Here is a 22,237-nt window from a genome sequence, read left to right as displayed (position 1 = left end):
TATTGACTTCTGACGTATTTTTCTTCTATCAAATCTAAGACACATATTTCTCTCTCACAAACACACACACACATCCTTAGGATGCAGTCCGTAGCAAATATCTAACTCCATGGTACCTATCTATTACTAGGTAAACAGGTGCATCAGATGAAAGAAACTGTGTCCACTTGTTTTTGTATTTCCTATTTGTGCCTGCAGGATCGAGCTATTAGCTCTTGGACCCCGCTTTTCTAACTATTGGTTGTCTATTGTATAATAGTTCAAAATAATGTTATGATAGTTAAAATAATGTATAATAGTTCAACCCGTTTTCGCACTTTATTAGTCAATATTGACTTATTAAATAGTTCTAAATGACTTATTAATTGACTAAATTGACTTATTAATAGTTCTAAATAGTACATTAATGATGTATAATCTAAATAATGCAATTTACAAGTTAATCTTTTTATAACTTATACTTTATACATTTATGTATTTTTGGCATTGTTTAGAACTATTATACATTATCGAGAAGATTTCAAAAAAAGGTACAAACTTTAAACGAATTAAAATTGTAATTTTTTCCAAAGCTATTGATAAATATGTAAAGCATATGAGACAAACATTAAAAAGTATAATCAGAACTTAACAATAATAATAATAATAATAATAATAATAATAATAATAATAATAATAATAATAATAATCATAATAATAATAATAATAATAATAATAATAATAATAACAAGAACTAACAAGTACAAATGTGTTGAAAAAAAGAAAACGGGGAAAAAAGCAGGAATTAAAATAATGGAAATACATTTACTTGTGCACAAACGATGACAATATTAATCATATTTACATAAAACTCACAGTGACGACACACCCTTTGTGCAGGAAACGCCATTAAATCCATATAAATACAAAATCATCTTATCAGACATGCAAAGTTACCTGGTTACAGGGTTACAGGGTTAATTAACATACAGTAATACCGCGGTAGAACAATTTACCTTCTGAATACCAAGTGGAACATCGTGGATCTACCCTTCCATTACCTCTAGCAAGGGGTAACTGAAGTATAATTGCTAGGTGAAGCCTCTTGTGGACACCGGTGGAACCCTGACCCGCCTCTACTCTACCGTCCACTCCTAGCAGCTCTTACCTGACCCCAGGTTATAGGACGGATCTTGTGTTGCATGAGGAGACTTGTCTGAGCTCTCATGGTGTTTTGCATGAAGGAAGCACTAACGTTCTTAAAAGCTGGATCACAGGTAACAACTAATTCTTTTTTTTTTCAAAAAACCATTCAAGAAATCCCCAAGAATACAATAGGTGATTTCCAGATACTTAAGTTCGCACATATGAATACTTCAGAACACGTAATACTTACAACAGGTCGAGAAAGACTGTTACTAAAGTGCACTTGGACGCACTTTAAACCATTTACAAGCACTATCAATAAATAAGTAATAATTACAGACTATTATTTCTCAAGGTTAGCATTTTACCTCTGTTAAATGCTTTAAAAATATAAATAAATTCATACAAGCAAGGGCTTATGTCGTATATTGAACAGAATATGCCTTAATATTGCTCCCTCACCTTGTCTCACCTGGAGAATATTGTTACCTCACCTTGCCTCACCTGGAGAATATTGTTACCTCACCTTGCCTCACCTGGAGAATATTGTTACCTCACCTTGCCTCACCTGGAGAATATTGTTACCTCACCTTGCCTCACCTGGAGAATATTGTTACCTCACCTTGCCTCACCTGGAGAATATTGTTACCTCACCTTGCCTCACCTGGAGAATATTGCTACCTCACCTGGAGAATATTGTTACCTCACCTTGCCTCACCTGGAGAATATTGTTACCTCACCTTGCCTCACCTGGAGAATATTGTTACCTCACCTTGCCTCACCTGGAGAATATTGTTACCTCACCTTGCCTCACCTGGAGAATATTGTTACCTCACCTTGCCTCACCTGGAGAATATTGTTACCTCACCTTGCCTCACCTGGAGAATATTGTTACCTCACCTTGCCTCACCTGGAGAATATTGTTACCTCACCTTGCCTCACCTGGAGAGCATCGTACCTCACCTTGATATTAGAGCACAGTTTATTGTAACTTCTACTTTAGTTCCCCCTGGAACGTTACCTTACCTGACCATATAAACCTTTACATGATCACCTTCACTTTACCTTAGCACTGAGAGCAAGGGTAAATGGGGGGGGGGGTAACTATTATCTACCTTACCTTTGTATTTAATTTACCGATCGCAATAATTCTTGTCTTAGCATCTTAGAAAATTCAACGAGACAAAATAATGCTTACCTTGATTAAAAAAATGATAATTATCGACCATGAGAATTATAACCTTACCTTACGTTAAGAACGAGAGCTTAATATTATTTACCGTAAGTTACCCACCCCCTTCCACAAGCTCCCGTTCTCCAGTGGGTAAGCTAGAAACCACAGAAACCACAGACTTTTATGAAGAAAATGCCCTATCTACTTGCAGAAGCACCACCCCCATCAACACCCACTTCAACTTCCATTACAGTTACCCTACATCAAACACCCCTAACTTCCACTACGGCAAACCACACCTTAAACCCTAAGTCAAACATGAACACTCACACCAAACTTCCTACGTACTTTCCCCCACGCCTAATACCTGCCAGCCTCCCCTACGCCAACAGTCTCACCTTTCCGGTATAGTTCAACCCTTTCGGGACCCCGAGCGCCACGTCCTGTTTGCCATCTCCTGAGAAGTCGCCGACGGCCACCGAGTACCCGAGGTACTGGTCGTCGTCAGTAGCGGGTCCCTCCCAGGTCATGGCGTACTCGTTCCTGGCGACCAGGCCCTGGGCGTGGACTTGGCCTGCACGCCGCCATAGCAAGAACAGAAAGAAAAATGGGATTAGACGGAGCTGAGTTTGTGTTTCCTGTCAGAATAAAATATATAATTTTGTCAAATACGCTGACTTTTTTTATTATTTTATTAATTATTATTATTTTATTAATTATTATATTTTACAGAGACAGGGGATCTTTCAACAATAATTTTTTTTATTTACATGCAAAAAAAAAAGCCTAAAAAATAACCAACACATTTTCTCATGCTAAGCAAAATTGATCAGCTTAAAAAAACAGCGTATGAAAAACACAATTGTTTCGCTATGCGAACGCAGCAAAATACTGATATAATATGGCAGTAAAGACAATTCAGAGTAGCCAAAAGTTAATAAAAAGTAGCCAAAAAAGTTAAAAAAAAAAGGTATCTTTAAATACATGCTCTGAAACGAAAAACTGGCAAATAGCATCAATGAAAAATTGTAGTTATTTGGTGTATATTAAATTTTTTAGTACGAACTCTACCTTGTTATTATCAAACTGTGAATATATATATACATATATATATATATATATATATATATATATATATATATATATATATATATATATATAATCCCGCTACAAAGCTAGGCGTTGGGAAGATGTTAGAATGATGTTACGAAAACGAGGTTACATTGGCTGTGACGTGTCACGAACGGGTATACAACCAATGTGCCCCCCGATACAACAGCCATGTTGCACTGTTATATGGAACAAGATAGCTATAGCGGCAACCTGTTCCAGCCGCAAATGCTAGCCTATTCCTCCGGACAAATCTGGCCAAACGACACTGATGTAACGTTCGATCACCATTGATAACGTTGATTAAACGTTACTCGAGCATGTTCTGAGGGCAAATAATGGTCAATTATCGTCTAATAAACGTTTATCCAACGTTGATTAAACGTTACTCTTTCATATTCAGCCGACAAATCATGGTAACGTTTACTAAACGTAAGATCAACGTTGATCCTGTTAAAACAACGTCATCTGCCCATATTTGCCTGGCTGGCTACTGCGACTTATTGCAAGGATTATCGATCCTTAAGACTAATATTAAAAAAACACCCGTCAATACCCAGAGCTGTTTATATATATATGTCTCGGTCTTGGCATTAAACACTAGTACCAGCGTCAAGTGACGTGTATACACCTCTAATTGCCTCCTTATGACCTAGAATGTTACAGCTACGATACATGACGTTAAGTGATGTAGTTCTGCCAGTCTGCGTCTGTAAATTAATTAACATACATGTCAACAAGGTCGCGAGACCGTCAACACGTTCTCGAAGACCTTCAAAAAAGCAGTGCAGCAGCGTCGTGCCTTTAGGAAAATATTAAAAGTGCAGATATTGCCAAATAAAAATAAGCAATTAAAGTATTAAGCAAGTAAGTCAAATGATAAAATAATAACATAATAAATAGTTAAAAAAAATATATTTATATAGGGGATAAAAATGACACGAAATTAAATACTAAAGGAATGACTGCTGCAGTGCCCAAAAGAAACTCATAAGACCACCCGGGTTTCATCAAGACGGATTTGTAGCAAGCTTTACAACGGATCACGTGACGTCACCTGTAGGCAAGCCGGCCTCATGAACGCTCACTGTGTAGGCCGCAGGCCTATTTAGTAGGCACATGCATCGTTACTCTTCACTGAATCATCTTATTACAAAAAAATCGAAAAGACCGAAATCAAACTGATCAAAGTAATTACAATTTTGTCAATATATCTAATGGGAGTTTCGATATAGGCTTAAGTGTTTTAAGGACGGCAAATGGATAGGGGTTCGAGTAGTTTTGATGTGAATGAATTTGCATTCATGAAAAACTGAACACAGTCCAGGGGGTACAATGAAGTGAAACTATCCACAGGGCAAAAGTAATAGCGTGCATCATAGTGGGCAAAAGACCGTAGCAGAGGGAAAGGCCGGGTAGGGGGTAGAGGATAGGCTGACAAATACACCTCTGGGGGTGGGGAATAGACTACAACAAATACACCTCGTAATGGGGGGTGGAGGATATACTATAACAAATACACCTCTGGGGGGGTTGGGGCACTAAATTGACAAGTCTGACATCTGACGGACCTATCAGAACATTAAATAAAACTTATCTTTCGGTCTCGGCGATCATGTACAACACGTCAACACCCAGTGAAGGGAAACAGGGCACGACCCTAGCCAGTACACAACGAGCCTATATGAGGACTATCGACCACGAACAATGATGTAAACACAACATGATCCCTTGTACTGTACTGGTTACTAACGTCACCCAAGCGGCTTTAAAACTCAGGACCACGAGTCATCAAGCATTTGCACAATCACTTGCGAACCCAGTCCATATCTCAGCGATCATGGCGGCAATGTTGACACTTATTAAACAGTTTACGACTTTAGAAACTTCACAACCCGAGGTTGCTATAAACAAACTCGTAGTGGTTGGGAGCTCAGACTATAATAAATGTAAACAAAGCCACCATGACTTAAGAGAGAAGATCGGGTTTCGTACGAGGCTGCGTAACTGATTGGCGAATCCTGGGCCTGGGTAGGAGGAGCTGCTCTCAACTACTCATCGTATGCAAACAAGAGTGGTATCGTTTGCTAAGCGCCTCAACGCAGGCTTTTGAATGAGAAGGAACGAAGACGCCCTCTGGGAGCTGTCGACGTTCAGACCAACTTCATTCACAAAGTTCTTGCCTCATCAGAGCTGTGTACCTCTAATCTCACTCATGGCGGCTTATTCGTGATTTACTAAACAGTTTACGAGCTCTGGAGTGCTGCGAGGTCGTCCCTAAGAACCTCAGCTGAAGGACAACCTCGAATGCAATTTAATAAATACAAAGCCGCCGTGATGGAGAGACAAGAGGTGTACACCTAGCAAGGAGATACTTTTGCAAATGCTGTGTCCTCTTACTCGGTGATGAGAGTAGCGAGCACCTCCCTCCCAGTAAGAGTGTGACAGGAGTAAGGAAGGAGGGTGTACAACGTGTTGGTGCAGCGAAGTAATGAATGGAAAAAAGGGCGAGGCAGAGGCAGAAGCCTCGTCAGTAAAGCCGGGCCTCAGTTACCTTTCAGGCGCGCCATCCACACTTGGCCTGCAATAGTAAACAACACTCAATATGGGTCGCTCTCCCCGTCGGCAACACTCGCCCACGGTGCCATATATCTTATTTACAAACATTTAATGTTAACACCTTACCTTGATGGATTGACAGTCGCATACTGGGGATACAACTCGACATTAATAAACTCAAATACACTGTGTATGAATGGATATATATATATATATATATATATATATATATATATATATATATATATATATATATTTTATAGAACATAAAACACACACATCTGAAGGTTATTTACCAAAGTAATACATAAATGTATATAGAAATACACAGGTATCGGCAGAGGTATTTGATGCATATATTTACACCAAAATAAAATAAAACAGGAGTGAAAGTGTCAGACTGAGAGAGAGAGAGAGAGAGAGAGAGAGAGAGAGAGAGAGAGAGAGAGAGAGAGAGAGAGAGAGAGAGGGGGGGGGGAAGACCTCTCTCTCTCTCTCTTACCCATACCCATCCGTTAACCCCGTTTATACACCAGTACCCACCAGTTTATCCCCACCTCCTCTGATAATGGGCAGCTAGTGACTCACCCCACCACAGGCGATTCCAGACAGACCGCCAAACGTGTTTACGACATGTTTCGACTTTGTTTACCAAGATCGTCTGCCTCCTCCGCGGGAACACACAGACTACCTCAAGGTGTGAGGGTGAAGGAGGAGGTGAGGGGCTGAAGGAAGGCGGGGTGGTAGGGGACAGGAGTTATCAGGGGGCTTATTGGGGTAAGGAACGAGTGGAAAAGAAGGTAAGTAATAGCTGCTTGCCTCTGTGGATGTACCTTGAATAAGCCTTGAACCTTGTACCCAACGCCGCATACTCATTTCCCGCGTACAAAATGGTGTACTATACGCGGAAGTGTGTCGAGGTTGATACCTGGTTGATGGGGTTCTGGGAGTTCTTCTACTCCCCAAGCCCGGCCCGAGGCCAGGCTTGACTTGTGAGAGTTTGGTCCACCAGGCTGTTGCTTGGAGCGGCCCGCAGGGCCACGTACCCACCACAGCCCGGTTGGTCCGGTACTCCTTGAAGGAAACAATCTAGTTTCCTCTTGAAGATGTCCACGGTTGTTCCGGGAATATTTCTGATGCTCGCTGGGAGGACATTGAACAACCGTGGACCAAGGGAGGAGGGTCAGAAAATACGGAAAGGTGTCAAAATAGAAAGGAGCGTTAGAAAGGCTTGAAAGAAAGAAAAGGGGGGAAGGGAAGGCAGCAAGAGGGCTGCAGGGAGGACAGGAGAAACAGCAGAAGACAGACTACAAGGTAGAGCAACAGTGCGCTAGCGGTCAGCTGTACCCTAACACCACACTAATTATACCACTCAACCTTCACTACGAGAATACATAAACGTTACAGAGGGGTAGACAAAGCCGCTCTTGTGCGGGGTGTGCGCTTCCACTCCCTGACCCACGCCCATGCCCTGACCCACGCCCTCAACCCCGTGCCCACACCCCTGACCTACGCTCTGGCCCATGCAATTACCAATGCTGTGGTCAACGCCCTGACCCCATTTCTTCTCTCACGTCACGCATCGCCCCCTGACCCATGCCCTCACCCGCGCTCTGGGGCTCTACCTGCTACTTAGCGCTAGCAGGTTCCCAGTTTTTATACTCGGAGTAGTTCCGCTTGAAGATTTAGGTGTTCCCGGGCACGGCCCACCCCCCCCACCAGCTGGAGCTGGAGAGACAGGCAGGAGTAACTGGTAAGGTGCTCCAGTGGATTAGGGAGTACCTAAGCAATAGGAAGCAGAGAGTTACAGTGAGGGGTGAGACCTCAGATCGGCGTGAAGTCACCAATGGAGTCCCACAGGGCTCCGTACTCGGACCTATCCTGCTTCTGATATACGTAAATGATCTCCCAGAGAGTATAGACTCATTCCTCTCAATGAAGCTTAAGGACACAGGTGGAAATTGAGTGCCCAAATGAGCCACAGAGACATTAGAAAGATTTTTTTTCTGTGTCAGAGTAGTAGACAAATGGAATGCATTAGGCAGTGATGTGGTGGAGGCTGACTCCATACACAGTTTCAAATGTAGATATGATAGAGCCCAGTAGGCTCAGGAACCTGTACACCAGTTGATTGACAGTTGAGAGGCGGGACCAAAGAGCCAGAGCTCAACCCCCCGCAAGCACAACTAGGTGCTTGCTCACCCACCAGCTCGCCCACCGCCCCACCTCGCCCACCGCCCCCAAGGAACCATCTCTGAGCACCCCACTTGATCATAAAGCCCAGGGGAGAGTATGAATATGTTTATTTGTGATGTGTCTATGTATGTATTAACACGATGTACTGAATGGGGTGAGAATAGCTTGAGCTACCTCATCCCTTTGTGTGTATTTTACCTCAATAAACTTATTTCAATTTCAGGGGAGTGTGGCGGGCCCCTCGCCACACTCTCCCCGGAGCATCACAATCTAGTGAATTATTCCGGAACAAATTCTGAGTTGGTGACGCCAAACTTCTCTCTCTATATCTGGTGATGGCGATTCCCAGTTATAATTGGTGATGGTAGGTCCACTCTATACTTTATTGAAGGTACTAGCCTCATATGTTGCTAGTATGTGACCCCCACACCTCATGACAACCAATGGTGGACAGGCCACCCAACTGTGTGACCTGAATACAGGGAGTACGACTTGTATTAAGTCGTACTCCCCTGTAGTACACAGGTACGACCTGGCCCCCCTCGTAATTTGGAACGAGCTGACAAATTAAACTTTAGTGTATACCCAACCAGTGATATCATCATATCAAAATATATACAGAAAATGTATAACCAAACTCTGAAAAAAAAGATCAAATTAGAAAGTATATCATGAATATAACCCAGATTGTTATTATCATTTGTTTGTAATTCTTAATGTGCTCGTGTGTTTGTGTGTGTGTGTGTGTGTGTGTGTGTGTGTGTGTGTGTGTGTGTGTGTGTGTGTGTGTGTGTGTGTGTGTGTGTGTGTGTGTGTGTGTGTGTTACTATGCCATATAAGATGAACATCTCAGGTGGGTCGTGTTTCTTGTATTATATGGACAGAACAGATGAACATTGCCTCTCACCCTGCCAGTAGAACGCTCCAGGGGCACCGATGAACATCCTCTCCCCGTCCTGGAACAGAGAAGAACAAAGGGAGCTGATGAACACTGCAGGTGAACATGTTCTTCAAATGCTAATGTGAGGAGTCACAATGCAGCCCGTCCTCCTAAGGTTTCCCCAACGTCAAGGAAACGGTCTATTTAAAGCCTCGTCTCCTAACCTACCAGAGGACCCAAAACAGAAAATGGGGACAGTACGTCACTTTCCCCAACCGCTTCCGTTTTCTAGTATGATTTTTTTTTTGGCCTATATAACGCATACGAGCGAAAAGCGACGTTCTCAGTAAGAGGACAGATTATACAGTAGTTCATAAATGGAGGTACTGAACTTAACTTGGGAGCACACGCCCTCATTATGTTATAGAATGGGGGCATACACTACCCACTCCGTCAAACAATGGGGGCAGACATAAATATTTCGTCAAACAATGGAGTATAATACACAGATATTACGTCATATACAGGCTAAACGACTTGAGAATGGTCCAGGACGGACCGAAACGTCGTCGTCGTCCCTTCACCTTCTAGTGTGTGGTCTGGTCAACGTCAAAAACGCCTTTATAAATTGCTATATCTATATTTCTATATTTCTATAAATCATCTCAAGATAACCTCAAGATAACCGCCCGCACTCCCTCTGTAAATTATCCTAAGCTGTTATTTCCAGAACGTTCGAGTAATTTCGCTAAAATTAGGAGATAACGTCTGAGGAATATTATCACTTTCAGCTAGTTTTGCAATTACGTCATTAGTTATTAATGTCATTTATTTTAGATGTGACCTTACTGATAGTATGCAGTGACGTCATCTCTTGTTTCATGATTTTGTGATGTCATCAGGTAACTTTGATAGTTTATCACGTGACCTCCCTCTGCCCCCCCCCCGCATCTTTCCTCCCACTGTTGCCTCCCTGGAGCACATCTGGAGAAGGTTCTGGGAGTTCTTCTACTCCCCGAGCCCGACCTGAGGCCAGGCTTGACTTGTGATAACTTGGTCCAGCAGGCTATTGCTTGGAGCGGCCCGCAGCCCACATATCCACTACAACCTGGTTGGTCCGGCACTTCTTACACGAACGTATCTAAGTGCCTCTTGAATACATCCACCTTTGTTCCAGCTATATTTCTAATGCTTGCTGGGAGGGTGTTGAACAGTCGTGGACCTCTGATGTTCAGTGTTCTCTGACTGTGCCTATGGCGCCTCTGTTCTTCATTGGTTCTCTTCTGCATATCCTTCCATGTCTTTCCTTCCAGGTTAGACCCGCCTGGGTCTGACCTCTCCCCTAAGGGTAGGTTTCCTAGGGAGAGGTGCACATCCTACACATCCTTCCCTCATCTCCTCCCCTACTTTGCCATCTCCATCCCTTCACCCCATACATACATTACAGCAATTTCTCCATCACAACCGCTCGCGGGTCGGTCCACCTTCAACACTCTTATCTTTAACAACCCACAATTCTCTGTCCCTACCTCAGTTACAACCCCCCAGTTTCCCACACTACCCCCGCCAGCTTCAAGAGCAAACCCATAAGAGTTTCCAGAAATATTAGGCATCGCGTGAAGAGACGAGCTCACCGGAATTCAATCCTAGCAATTCTCTTGGTGGTGTTCACACGGGGGATGACAATCACCTCCCACAGTACAAGCACAGTGGCGAGGGACATGTCAGGCCGGTAGAGCCGCGGAACTCGGGCTGTGGCGCCGGATTATCCAATGTCTCGAACGGGTTCGTCTTCGGGGTGAAGAAAGTGAGTTTCCACTAAGAGTTGGAGCAGTGTGTGTGGCGGACCAACCACTCGAGGTGCTAATACTCCACTACTCCATCTTGGCAGAATACATGGTACAGGTTCGGGGGTTTATTTATTCACTTGAGCCGTTTCCGGCCACATAATTAGGGGGGGGGGCGTGTAGTCACGTATTTGTACTCACCTGCGTCTGCCTGTAGGATCGAGCGTCGCCTCCCAAGACCCGCCTTTCAAACATTTTTGTGGTTAAATGCAGTGATTCTCTTCTCTAGTTCATCTTATTAGATTTACATTTAAACTGTTTACAGAGTGAGTTTCAACTTCGTCTTCGTCAACTCATTCTTCTTATTTGCAACTCTTTCAGCGAATGAGTTGCTTCTGACGTCTCTGGCTCGATCATGATGCATCATTCTGCAGTTCCTCGCTTTGGACATTGTTTTGTTTACTCTTTCAATTATCATAAGATTTTGTATATCGTTAACATATCTCTGTGCCTTTTTCCTCCGGTGTGCGTAGTGTTCCTTCAGTCTTTCCTCCAGTGGGTTGAGGTCCAGTTCCCCCAGTCTTTCCTCGTAGCTCAGTCACCAATCAGGAACAAGCCTTGTAAGGGAAGTGGATCACTGGACTTTTCCAGTTTTATTTCACGCTTTTACAGATGGGGTCCATGCAGGGGATGCATAGTCAAGAGTGGCTCTCACGTAGGTTGAATACAGAACTCGTAACTTATCTTTGTCCAAACATCTCATGACTATCAAGACGTATGATATATGCTGACTCTTATGTTAGTATCATTAATATGACAAACATGTTCCAAAGGCGGGGCTTAGGAGCTGACACACAGTAAATGAAGCTAACGGCATATCCAGGTGAGGCCAGAGTGGCGATGGCAGAGTGGTGGTCGTCGGTAGGAGACACTCAGTACACAACCCGTATTTACCCTGGTTGATCAGTGTAACAAGGCAGTGGGATGTTTGGTGGGCGTACTCACCTCAATGTCCTTGTAGGGTCGAACACTAACTCCCGAGCCCCGCCTTACCTACTGTCACTTGCCTAATGCAGTGACTATATCCCGCTCTTCCTGTTTCCTGTCATATGAACATCTGAACAGGATTATTGTATTTAACATTGATATCACGCCCTGCAGACTGTTCTACACGTTCACTTCCCTTAGCCTGTCTAAGACACGTCAAAGAATCCAATGGAAATACGACCAGATGCAAGAGGAATGAAAATCACTGAATTCCCCGACCAGGAGATGAACAGGTGGGGACAGGGAGCTCTCACCCGACCTGGGTCACACCACCAGGTGTGTACAACTACGTGAGTACAAACACGCTCTTGGATATGATGTCACCGTTACACAGCGGAGGCTACAGTGCCAGCGGACCGTGCCAGGCACTGTTACTCCTGCGGTGTGTCACATTACATCCCGTGGTCATCCTGGTGCATGATGCCGTCATTGTTAGTGGTGGCACTCATCATAGTGCCATCATTGTTAGTGGTGGCACTCATCATGGTGCCGTCATTGTTAGTGGTGGCACTCATCATGGTGACGTCATTGTTAGTGGTGGCACTCATCATGGTGACGTCATTGTTAGTGGTGGCACTCATCATGGTGACGTCATTGTTAGTGGTGGCACTCATCATGGTGACGTCATTGTTAGTGGTGGCACTCATCATGGTGACGTCATTGTTAGTGGTGGCACTCATCATGGTGACGTCATTGTTAGTGGTGGCACTCATCATGGTGCCGTCATTGTTAGTGGTGGCACTCATCATGGTTCCGTCATTGTTAGTGGTGGCACTCATCATGGTGACGTCATTGTTAGTGGTGGCACTCATCATGGTGACGTCATTGTTAGTGGTGGCACTCATCATGGTGACGTCATTGTTAGTGGTGGAACTCATCATGGTGACGTCATTGTTAGTGGTGGCACTCATCATGGTGACGTCATTGTTAGTGGTGGCACTCATCATGGTGCCGTCATTGTTAGTGGTGGCACTCATCATGGTCCCGTCACTGTTAGTGGTGGCACTCATCATGGTGACGTCATTGTTAGTGGTGGCACTCATCATGGTGCCATCACTGTTAGTGGTGGCACTCATCATAGTGCCATCATTGTAAGCGCTGACTGTACACTCACCTTGGTAATGACAGCATCGAAGCCTGCCTGGCAGGAGCCCTGGCGATGATACCCCCAGCTACCTGTCAACACAACAATTATATATTTATAGTATGTTAATTATATATTATGTTAATTATAGCATGTTTATAGTATGTTATTTCGAAGTATGCGAAACAAAAATGAACAAAAATGAAAAATAAGAGGTTGCTGACAGGCTTTTTTCAACCTTCAGTACAAGTCAGAGTACCTCAGAGAGCAAAATAGAATCGGATTACGTATGTCTGGATCATGTCCCTTGTACTCGTGTAACCAAAGATTAGTGCCGTAGGAGCTCAGGTTTCTCGTAAATGGTGACAAGTCTTGTGGCAAACCACTGTGCAGTCTCGCTTTTTTTTTTTTTTTACATTTTGCAGGTGTTGGGGGGGGGGGCCTCCAGGCCGGTGCAGCGTACTCTGCTCTCTCTCTCTCTCTCTCTCTCTCTCTCTCTCTCTCTCTCTCTCTCTCTCTCTCTCTCTCTCTCTCTCTCTCTCTCTCTCTCTCTCTCTGCCTTGTTAGGTCTAGCTTCTCCTACGTTTATCCATAATTAGTTCCATATAGAAGGTGGTGAAGGGATGAGGGATCGCGCGCGCGCGCGCGTGTGTGTGTGTGTGTGTGTGTGTGTGTGTGTGTGTGTGTGTGTGTGTGTGTGTGTGTGTGTGTGTGTGTGTGTGTGTGTGTGTGTATGTGTGTGTGTGTGTGTGTGTGTGTGTGTGTGTGAGGGAGGGAGGGAAGAATAGCCAAAGTATTAGAAACTAGTAATGCAGAATTACTTGGCTCAATGTCTGTAAATATTCATATATATTACTGGCATACAAGCTCTCTCACACTCCCCTCTCCCACACTCCCACACTCCCCTCTACCCCTCTCCCACACTCCCCTCTCCCACACTCCCCTCTACCCCTCTCCCACACTCCCCTCTACCCCTCTCCCACACTCCCCTCTACCCCTCTCCCACACTCCCCTCTACCCCTCTCCCACACTCCCCTCTACCCCTCTCCCACACTCTCACACTCCCCTCTACCCCTCTCCCACACTCCCCTCTCCCACACTCCCCTCTACCCCTCTCCCACACTCCCCTCTCCCACACTCCCCTCTACCCCTCTCCCACACTCCCCTCTCCCCCACCTTAAACAAGCAAAGCAGGAGCTCGAGACAGGTTTCTCGAAGCACTGACTGTCACGTGTTGTTGACAGGAGGCATGACAGGCGTGACACCTGGCCCGCGTCACAGCTCCTGTCAAATGCCACCTTCTGACACCTGACACAGCTCTTGACGGCTCTTGTTCGTCTGGTAAACGTTGTGCTTCATACTACACGCTCTAGAACTCACCTAGTTGTGCTTATGGGTGATGAGCTTCGGCTCTTTGGTCCCGCCTCTCAACTGTCAATCAACTGGTGAACCTTCTCCAGCTTCATGACTGACAAGGTACTCCATTCTGGAGCTGCATATTCCAGAACTGGTCTTACATACGTTGTATACAACGTTCTAAATGATTCCTTACACAAGTGTCTAAAGGCAGTTGTGATGTTAGCCAGCCTGTACAGTGGTATATCCCGACAAACACACACCGAAACTACGACGTTGGTACAACGTTCGAACAAGCTTTAACACCACCTAACCAGTTATAACAACCAATACAGCAAGTTGTAACAACGTTCTAATACGCCATAAACCACGTTAAGCCAAGATGTAACAACTTCATTACAAGTTGTAACAAGCGGAAAATAGAGACAGTTTCGGTTTGTGTTTCCAGGGAGCTGGTGACGGTTATCTTGAGGTTATCTTGAGATGATTTCGGGGCTTTTTAGTGTCCCCGCGGCCCGGTCCTCGACCAGGCCTCCACCCCCAGGAAGCAGCCCGTGACAGCTGACTAACACCCAGGTACCTATTTTACTGCTAGGTAACAGGGGCATAGGGTGAAAGAAACTCTGCCCATTGTTTCTCGCCGGCGCCCGGGATCGAACCCGGGACCACAGGATCATAAGTCCAGCGTGCTGTCCGCTCGGCCGACCGGCTCCGTCCCGACGGTGGCCAGCCTGACAGGAGAGAACTGGAGAGGACTTAAAACATTCAAACAACTACATAACTACATCATAAAGTCCCCCCCTCCACCCCCCCCCCCCCCCTCCTGTACACACACACCTTCACCACGCGACACTAACATGCTACAAGAGCTACAAGAAATGAACGTGTAATATCAACAGATCAAATATGGAACAAACACAATGATGTATAAATATCGAATCAAGATAAAAAAAAACCTTGAAAGTCAACAGGTTAATGAGAGAAGAGAGAACAAGAAAATAGGACAGTATGAGGATAGTCTAGTACTGTCCTAGATGCTGCTGCCTGGTGGTGGTGGTGGTGGTGGTGGTGGTGGTGGTGGTGGTGGTGGTGGTTGTGGTGGTGGTGGTGGTGGTGGTGGTGGTGGTGGTGGTGGTGGTTGTGGTGGTGGTGGTGGTGGTGGTGGTGGTGGTGGTGGTTGTGGTGGTGGTGGTGGTGGTGGTGGTGGTGGTGGTGGTGGTGGTGGTGGTTGTGGTGATGGTGGTGGTGGTGGTGGTGGTGGTGGTGGTGGTGGTTGTTGTGGTGGTGGTGGTGGTGGTGGTGGTGGTGGTGGTGGTGCTGGTGGTTGTGGTGGTGGTGGTGGTGGTGGTGGTGGTGGTGGTGGTTGTGGTGGTGGTGGTGGTGGTGGTGGTGGTGGTGGTGGTGGTTGTGGTGGTGGTGGTGGTGGTGGTGGTGGTGGTGGTGGTTGTGGTGGTGGTGGTGGTGGTGGTGGTGGTGGTGGTGGTGGTGGTGGTGGTTGTGGTGGTGGTGGTGGTGGTGCTGGTGCTGGTGGTGGTGGTGGTGGTGGTGGTGGTGGTGGTGCTGGTGGTGGTGGTTGTGGTGGTGGTGGTGGTGGTGGTGGTGGTTGTGGTGGTGGTTGTGGTGGTGGTGGTGGTTGTGGTGGTGGTTGTGGTGGTGGTTGTGGTGGTGGTGGTGGTGGTGGTGGTTGTGGTGGTGGTTGTGGTGGTGGTTGTGGTGGTGGTTGTGGTGGTGGTTGTGGTGGTGGTTGTGGTGGTGGTTGCGGTGGTGGTGGTGGTGGTGGTGGTGGTGGTGGTTGTGGTAGTGATTACCTAACAGTGTCTACGAGGGAGTGAGGTCTAGCTGTTTGATTGATTGATTGATTGATTCTGACAAAGACAAACAAGAGAGAGAGAGAGAGAGAGAGAGAGAGAGAGAGAGAGAGAGAGAGAGAGAGAGAGAGAGAGAGAGAGAGAGAGAGAGAGAGAGAGAGAGAGAGAGACATAGAGCGCATTAACCCCCCCCCCCCCCCCCCCCCAAGACTATCCTCCCACGACAGCAACACATGGCTTGACCCAACGTGAATTGGCGATGCGTATCCACCCGTAACGACGACCTCCCTATTCCGACCACCTTACAACTGGCCGACCACCTGGCTAGTCCACCCATCATGCAGGCCAACGGCTGGTCGGTCTCCTGTTGCCAGAACCGGGAATGGCTCCACGCAAACAAGGACTCGCAAACAACTAAGCACATTATCAAACAATGTAATTTGCTAAGCCGTGTGACACCTCCTCCTCCGCTCCTTCCTAATTTCTCTAACCACTTCCTCACCCCCTACCTAATCCCACTTCCCCCCCCCCCCTCCAAACTCCCCGTTTCCCCCCCCCCTCCAAACTCCCCGTTCCCCCCCCCCCCCCCCACAAAACCTAACCCCCCCCCCTGTCAACCAAACACCTGGCGGCTTTGTTTACAATTATTACACAGTTCATGAGCTCCGAAGCACCAGGAGGCTGTTTATAATAATAACAACAGTTGATTGGCTTGAAGTTTTCACGCTTGTAAACTGTTTAATAAATGTAACCAAATCCGTCAAAGATTGAGGAAAGATGTACACGTTTGTAAATACTTGCGTAACTGCTTCGTGAATCTGGCCCCCAGAAGAGGACACACGAAGATAACTAGGGTGGTTCCCAATGCTAACTGCCGTATCCCCCGTCATCGTCAGTGGCTGAGGCTAACGACTATGTCATTGTTAGCACCAATATTACCACAGTCATCCATAAGGATAACTACAATAGTTTAAACCATAATTGCTTCAATCACCTCTATCCATCCACTTGCAGCAAAAAGTGGTTGAGGCCCTCAGATCACAGCAAAGGTCGCCCATTAAGAGTCGTTGGGTGGTTTGGTTCAGGAGATACGAGAGGATAAATCACCCAATTAGCCACTAACCAATTAGCCACTAACCAATTGGCCACTAACCAATTAGCCACTAACCTATTAGCCACTAACCAATTAGCCACTAACCAATTAGCCACTAACCAATTAGCCACTAACCAATTAGCCACTAACCAATTAGCCACTAACCAAGACAAACATCTGCCAGTAGGACCATTTTTTTTTATTATTATTTTCTACCACAGACGTGGCCACACATTTACAATGCTAACCAGCATATATACATTTTCTTCTGCCCTCCATGGACAGGGTTAGAGATGTGTTAAACATATAGTTCAGGGAGTAGGGCCAGTGAGAGACCAGGCCCTAACGACCTACCATCTCTCTCTTAATCACTCAACCAGGAAGTGTTTACTAACAGCCTCCCTCAACAGTTGAGCCGTAGGCCTACCTAAGGTAGTGTTAGGCCTATGTAATACAGCCTCAGGACACGGTAATACGAGGATAAAACGCTTTGTTTCTCAAATACGAATTAATGGTAAATCACAGAGACAAAATATACACAATTGTGGACTGGGATAAGAGGCATATGCTGTATTTCCGTACGGTACAATGACAGGCTACAGGGAACACGGTGCACGGTACAATGACAAGCTACAGGGAACACGGTGCACGGTACAATGACAAGCTACAGGGAACACGGTGCACGGTACAATGACAAGCTACAGGGAACACGGTGCACGGTACAATGACAAGCTACAGGGAACACGGTGCACGGTACAATGACAGGCTACAGGGTAGAAAGTACAATGACAGGTTACAGGGTGCACAGTACACGGTACAATGACAGGCTACAGGGTACACAGTGCATGGTACAATGACAGGCTACAGGGTACACAGTGCACGGTACAATGACAGGCTACAGGGTACACAGTGCACGGTACAATGACAGGCTACAGGGCACACAGTACACGGTACAATGACAGGCTACAGGGCACACAGTACACGGTACGCGACGGTGACAATGTCACAGTCTAAGTCGCCTCTCAAAATAAAATGCGTACATAAAAAAGAAAGAAAACGGAGAATGTAAATTTGAATATAAATGCAAATTTGACGGGGCACTTAACTTTTTACCTGCCCTCGTCATCCCATCTTATGGTAAAAAGTTCCCCCCCCATCTCCGTAAAGTAGAGTTTACTAGGCTCCAGGTAACACATAAGGTAGAGTTTACTTCCTTGAGGTTACCTTGCGATGATTCCGAGGCTCAGCGTCCCCGCGGCCCGGTCCTCGACCAGGCCTCCTGGTTGCTAGACTGGTCAACCAGGCTGTTGGACGCGGCCGCTCGTGGTAGTTATCACTGCTAATGGCAGTGGTAATAGCAGTATTATGATACGCCCTTAAGCAAGGGACACTGCTCAAAGTACAGGCCTCTGTGTACAGGTACAGATTCCTGTACTTATACAGAGCCAAGTACAAGCGCCTACTTTGCAATAATTCTGTGGTTTGTGATCAATCCTTGTCCGTGAAGGTCTGACCAGACTGTTGGTGCCTGCAGCTTGCAGCTCATAGTCACCACAGCTCACGATGGTCTAATAACCGTTGAAGATGTTAACAATTTACCCCTATTGGGTATTTACTTACTAATTTATTCCCCTATTTGGGGAGTAGAAGAACTCCCAGAACCCCATCAACCAGGTATCAACCAGGTATACACAGGGGGATATAATTAACCCAATTCCCACAGTGTTCAAAAATAGATCTCGATTGAGTTGCTTAAATGGATTCGAGCAGCGTATGTTGTGTACACATTGTGGAGGTCAGCAGCTTGTCCAGGTACAAGAGGCACCAATACTGGTACAAGAGGCACCAATACAGGTACAAGAGGCAGCAATACTGGTACAAGAGGCAGCAATACTGGTACAAGAGGCACCAATACTGGTACAAGAGGCACCAATACTGGTACAAGAGGCACCAATACTGGTACAAGAGACACCAATACTGGTACAAGAGGCACCAATACTGGTACAAGAGGCACCAATACTGGTACATGAGGCACCAATACTGGTACAAGAGGCACCAATACTGGTACAAGAGGCAGCAATACTGGTACAAGAGGCAGCAATACTGGTACAAGAGGCAGCAATACTGGTACAAGAGGCACCAATACTGGTACAAGAGGCACCAATACTGGTACAAGAGGCACCAATACTGGTACAAGAGGCACCAATACTGGTACATGAGGCACCAATACTGGTACAAGAGGCACCAATACTGGTACAAGAGGCACCAATACAGGTACAAGAGGCACCAATACTGGTACAAGAGGCACCAATACTGGTACAAGAGGCACCAATACTGGTACAAGAGGCACCAATACTGGTACAAGAGGCACCAATACTGGTACAAGAGGCACCAATACTGGTACAAGAGGCACCAATACTGGTACAAGAGGCACCAATACTGGTACAAGAGGCACCAATACTGGTACAAGAGGCACCAATACTGGTACAAGAGGCACCAATACTGGTACAAGAGGCACCAATACTGGTACAAGAGGCACCAATACTGGTACAAGAGGCACCAATACTGGTACAAGAGGCACCAATACTGGTACAAGAGGCACCAATACAGGTACAAGAGGCACCAATACTGGTACAAGAGGCACCAATACTGGTACAAGAGGCACCAATACTGGTACAAGAGGCACCAATACTGGTACAAGAGGCACCAATACTGGTACAAGAGGCACCAATACTGGTACAAGAGGCACCAATACTGGTACAAGAGGCACCAATACTGGTACAAGAGGCACCAATACAGGTACAGTTCTAGTTCTGACAGAGCAGGCAGCACCCAGTACCCGCCTGGGGCGAGAGCGCACAAGCTGCCAGTTACCGGGCGACCACAGTTATGTTGACTGAGTTGTCTGCCCCTTGGCAAGACCTCTGTATTCACCTAGTTGTATTCTCCTAGTTGTATTCATCTAGTTGTATTCTCCTGGTTGTATTCATCTAGTTGTATTCTCCTAGTTGTATTCACCTAGTTGTATTCACCTAGCTGTATTCATCTAGTTGTGTTCACCTAGTTGTATTCACCTAGTTGTATTCACCTAGCTGTATTCATCTAGTTGTGTTCACCTAGTTGTATTCACCTAGTTGTATTCACCTAGCTGTATTCATCTAGTTGTGTTCACCTAGTTGTGCTTGCGGGGGTGGAGCTCTGGCTCTTTGGTCCCACCTCTCAACTGTCAATCAACTGGTGTACAGATCCCTGAGCCTACTGGGCTCTATCATATCTAAATTACAAACTGTGTATGGAGTCAGCCTCCACCACATCACTGCCTAATGCATTCCACCTGTTAACTACTCTGACACTGAAAAAGTTCTTTCTAACGTCCCAGTGGCTCATGTGGGTATTCAGTTTCCACCTGCGTCCCCTTGTTCGCGTACCACCAGTGTTAAACAGTTTATCTTTATCTACCCTGTCAATTCCTCTGATAATTTTGTAGGTAGTGATCATGTTTATCCTTACTCTGCCTTTCAGTGTCGTGAGGTGCATTTTACGCAACCTTTCCTTGTAACCCATGCCTCTTAGTTCTGGGACTAGCCTACTGGCATACCTCTGAACTTTTTCCAGCTTCGTCTTGTGCTTGACAAGGTACGGGCTCCATGCTGAGGCCGCATACTCCAGGATTGATCTTACATATGTGGTATACAAGGTTCTGAAGGATTCCTTACACAGCTTCCTGAAGGCAGTGCTGATGTTAACCAGCCTCGCATACGCCGCAGATGTTATGCTTTTGATGTGGGCTTCAGGAGACAGGTTTGGTGTGATATCAACTCCTAGATCTTTCTCTCTGTCCGTTTCGTAAAGGACTTCATCTCCCATTCTGTATCCTGTGTCTGGCCTCCTATTTCCTGCGCCTAGTTTCATTACCTTACATTTACTTGGGTTCAGTAATGTACTCACCTAGTTGTGCTTGCGGGGGTTGAGCTCTGGCTCTTTGGTCCCGCCTCTCAACTGTCAATCAACAGGTGTAATGTGTGAGTGTGTGTGTTCGTTCTCCTCCTCCGTTCATTATTCCCCTTACTTAAAACAAGTCCTCTTCCTCCCCGTCTCTCGGTAAACAATAATAATAACAATAATAAAACAAATATTGCTTGCCAAGACTTGGAAGTAACCACAGCCACCACAGCCACCACAGCTACCACAGGCAGCACAGCCACCACAGCCACCACAGCCACCACAGCTACCACAGGCAGCACAGCCACCACAGCCACCACAGGCAGCACAGCCACCACAGCCACCACAGCCACCACAGCCACCACAGCCACCACAGGCAGCTGCACGCAGCCCCCGTCAAGGTCAGGCTGCACACACAGACCACAGCAGGACACAGCCACAGCAGGACACAGCCACAGCAGGAATCAACCACAGCAGGACACAGCCACAGCAGGACACAGCCACAGCAGGACACAGACCACAGCAGGACACAGCCACAGCAGGACACAGACCACAGCAGGACACAGCTGGTACACATACCACACACACCTGGCGACACAGACACACCTCCCGACACATCTTAACCTTCCAAGTTCCAGCAACACACACTGTCTCAGCTCCACGAGCGAAGCCCCATAAAACTGGACATTAAAATTGTTATGTCCGCTTAACAACTCAATTAGAGCTTGATATGGCTCCTGTCTAATTGTAAAGCTCCGAGGGCCTACACCTACTAACTTAATAGGCCTTTATAACGGCTACACCAGTGAGGAAAATTCCCCGCGTGTCTTTTAGAGATCTTCTCGCTTGTCTGAGGAGTACTGATGATGACTCCTTGTCTCTTTGACAGGTCAGAGACTCCTTTTGTGCCACTGACGAAATCAACTCCTAATTAAGCCCTATAGGAAAGGTAATCAAGTCCTTAGGTGCTATAGGAAAGGTAATCAAGTCCTTAGGTGCTATAGGAAAGGTAATCAAGCCCTTAGGTGCTATAGGAAAGGTAATCAAGTCCCTAGGCGCTATAGGAAAGGTAATCA

The 22,237-nt window shown here is 46.0% G+C and overlaps 2 protein-coding genes across 5 annotated transcripts in view; both read right to left on the bottom strand.

The window, feature by feature from the left end:
• Positions 1-22,237, bottom strand: part of if (integrin subunit alpha inflated) — a 237,568-nt gene that overhangs the window by 33,677 nt on the left and 181,654 nt on the right. For 2 of the 4 annotated variants that reach the window (XM_069330688.1, XM_069330690.1), the window contains exons 5-8: positions 12,993-13,054; positions 9,072-9,120; positions 5,964-5,990; positions 2,698-2,873 (exon numbers count right to left, since the gene is read on the bottom strand). In XM_069330688.1, the coding sequence (XP_069186789.1) occupies positions 2,698-2,873; positions 5,964-5,990; positions 9,072-9,120; positions 12,993-13,054 (314 nt within the window). The remainder of the gene's footprint in view (positions 1-2,697; positions 2,874-5,963; positions 5,991-9,071; positions 9,121-12,992; positions 13,055-22,237) is intronic. The other 2 variants (XM_069330689.1, XM_069330691.1) reach the window with 1 other exon arrangement.
• LOC138368108 (uncharacterized) lies at positions 15,338-17,016 on the bottom strand. Its single transcript, XM_069330410.1, has 2 exons — positions 16,924-17,016; positions 15,338-16,126 (listed from the first exon to the last, which is right to left on the bottom strand). Exons 1-2 carry the CDS (start codon positions 17,014-17,016, stop codon positions 15,338-15,340), a joined length of 882 nt encoding a protein of 293 aa, XP_069186511.1.

Source organism: Procambarus clarkii, chromosome 24 (genome assembly GCF_040958095.1).
Source record: "Procambarus clarkii isolate CNS0578487 chromosome 24, FALCON_Pclarkii_2.0, whole genome shotgun sequence".
NCBI classification, from domain to species: Eukaryota; Metazoa; Arthropoda; class Malacostraca; order Decapoda; family Cambaridae; genus Procambarus; species Procambarus clarkii.
Note: the sequence above shows the minus strand (reverse complement) of the source record. Positions and strands in the feature narration are given on the sequence as shown.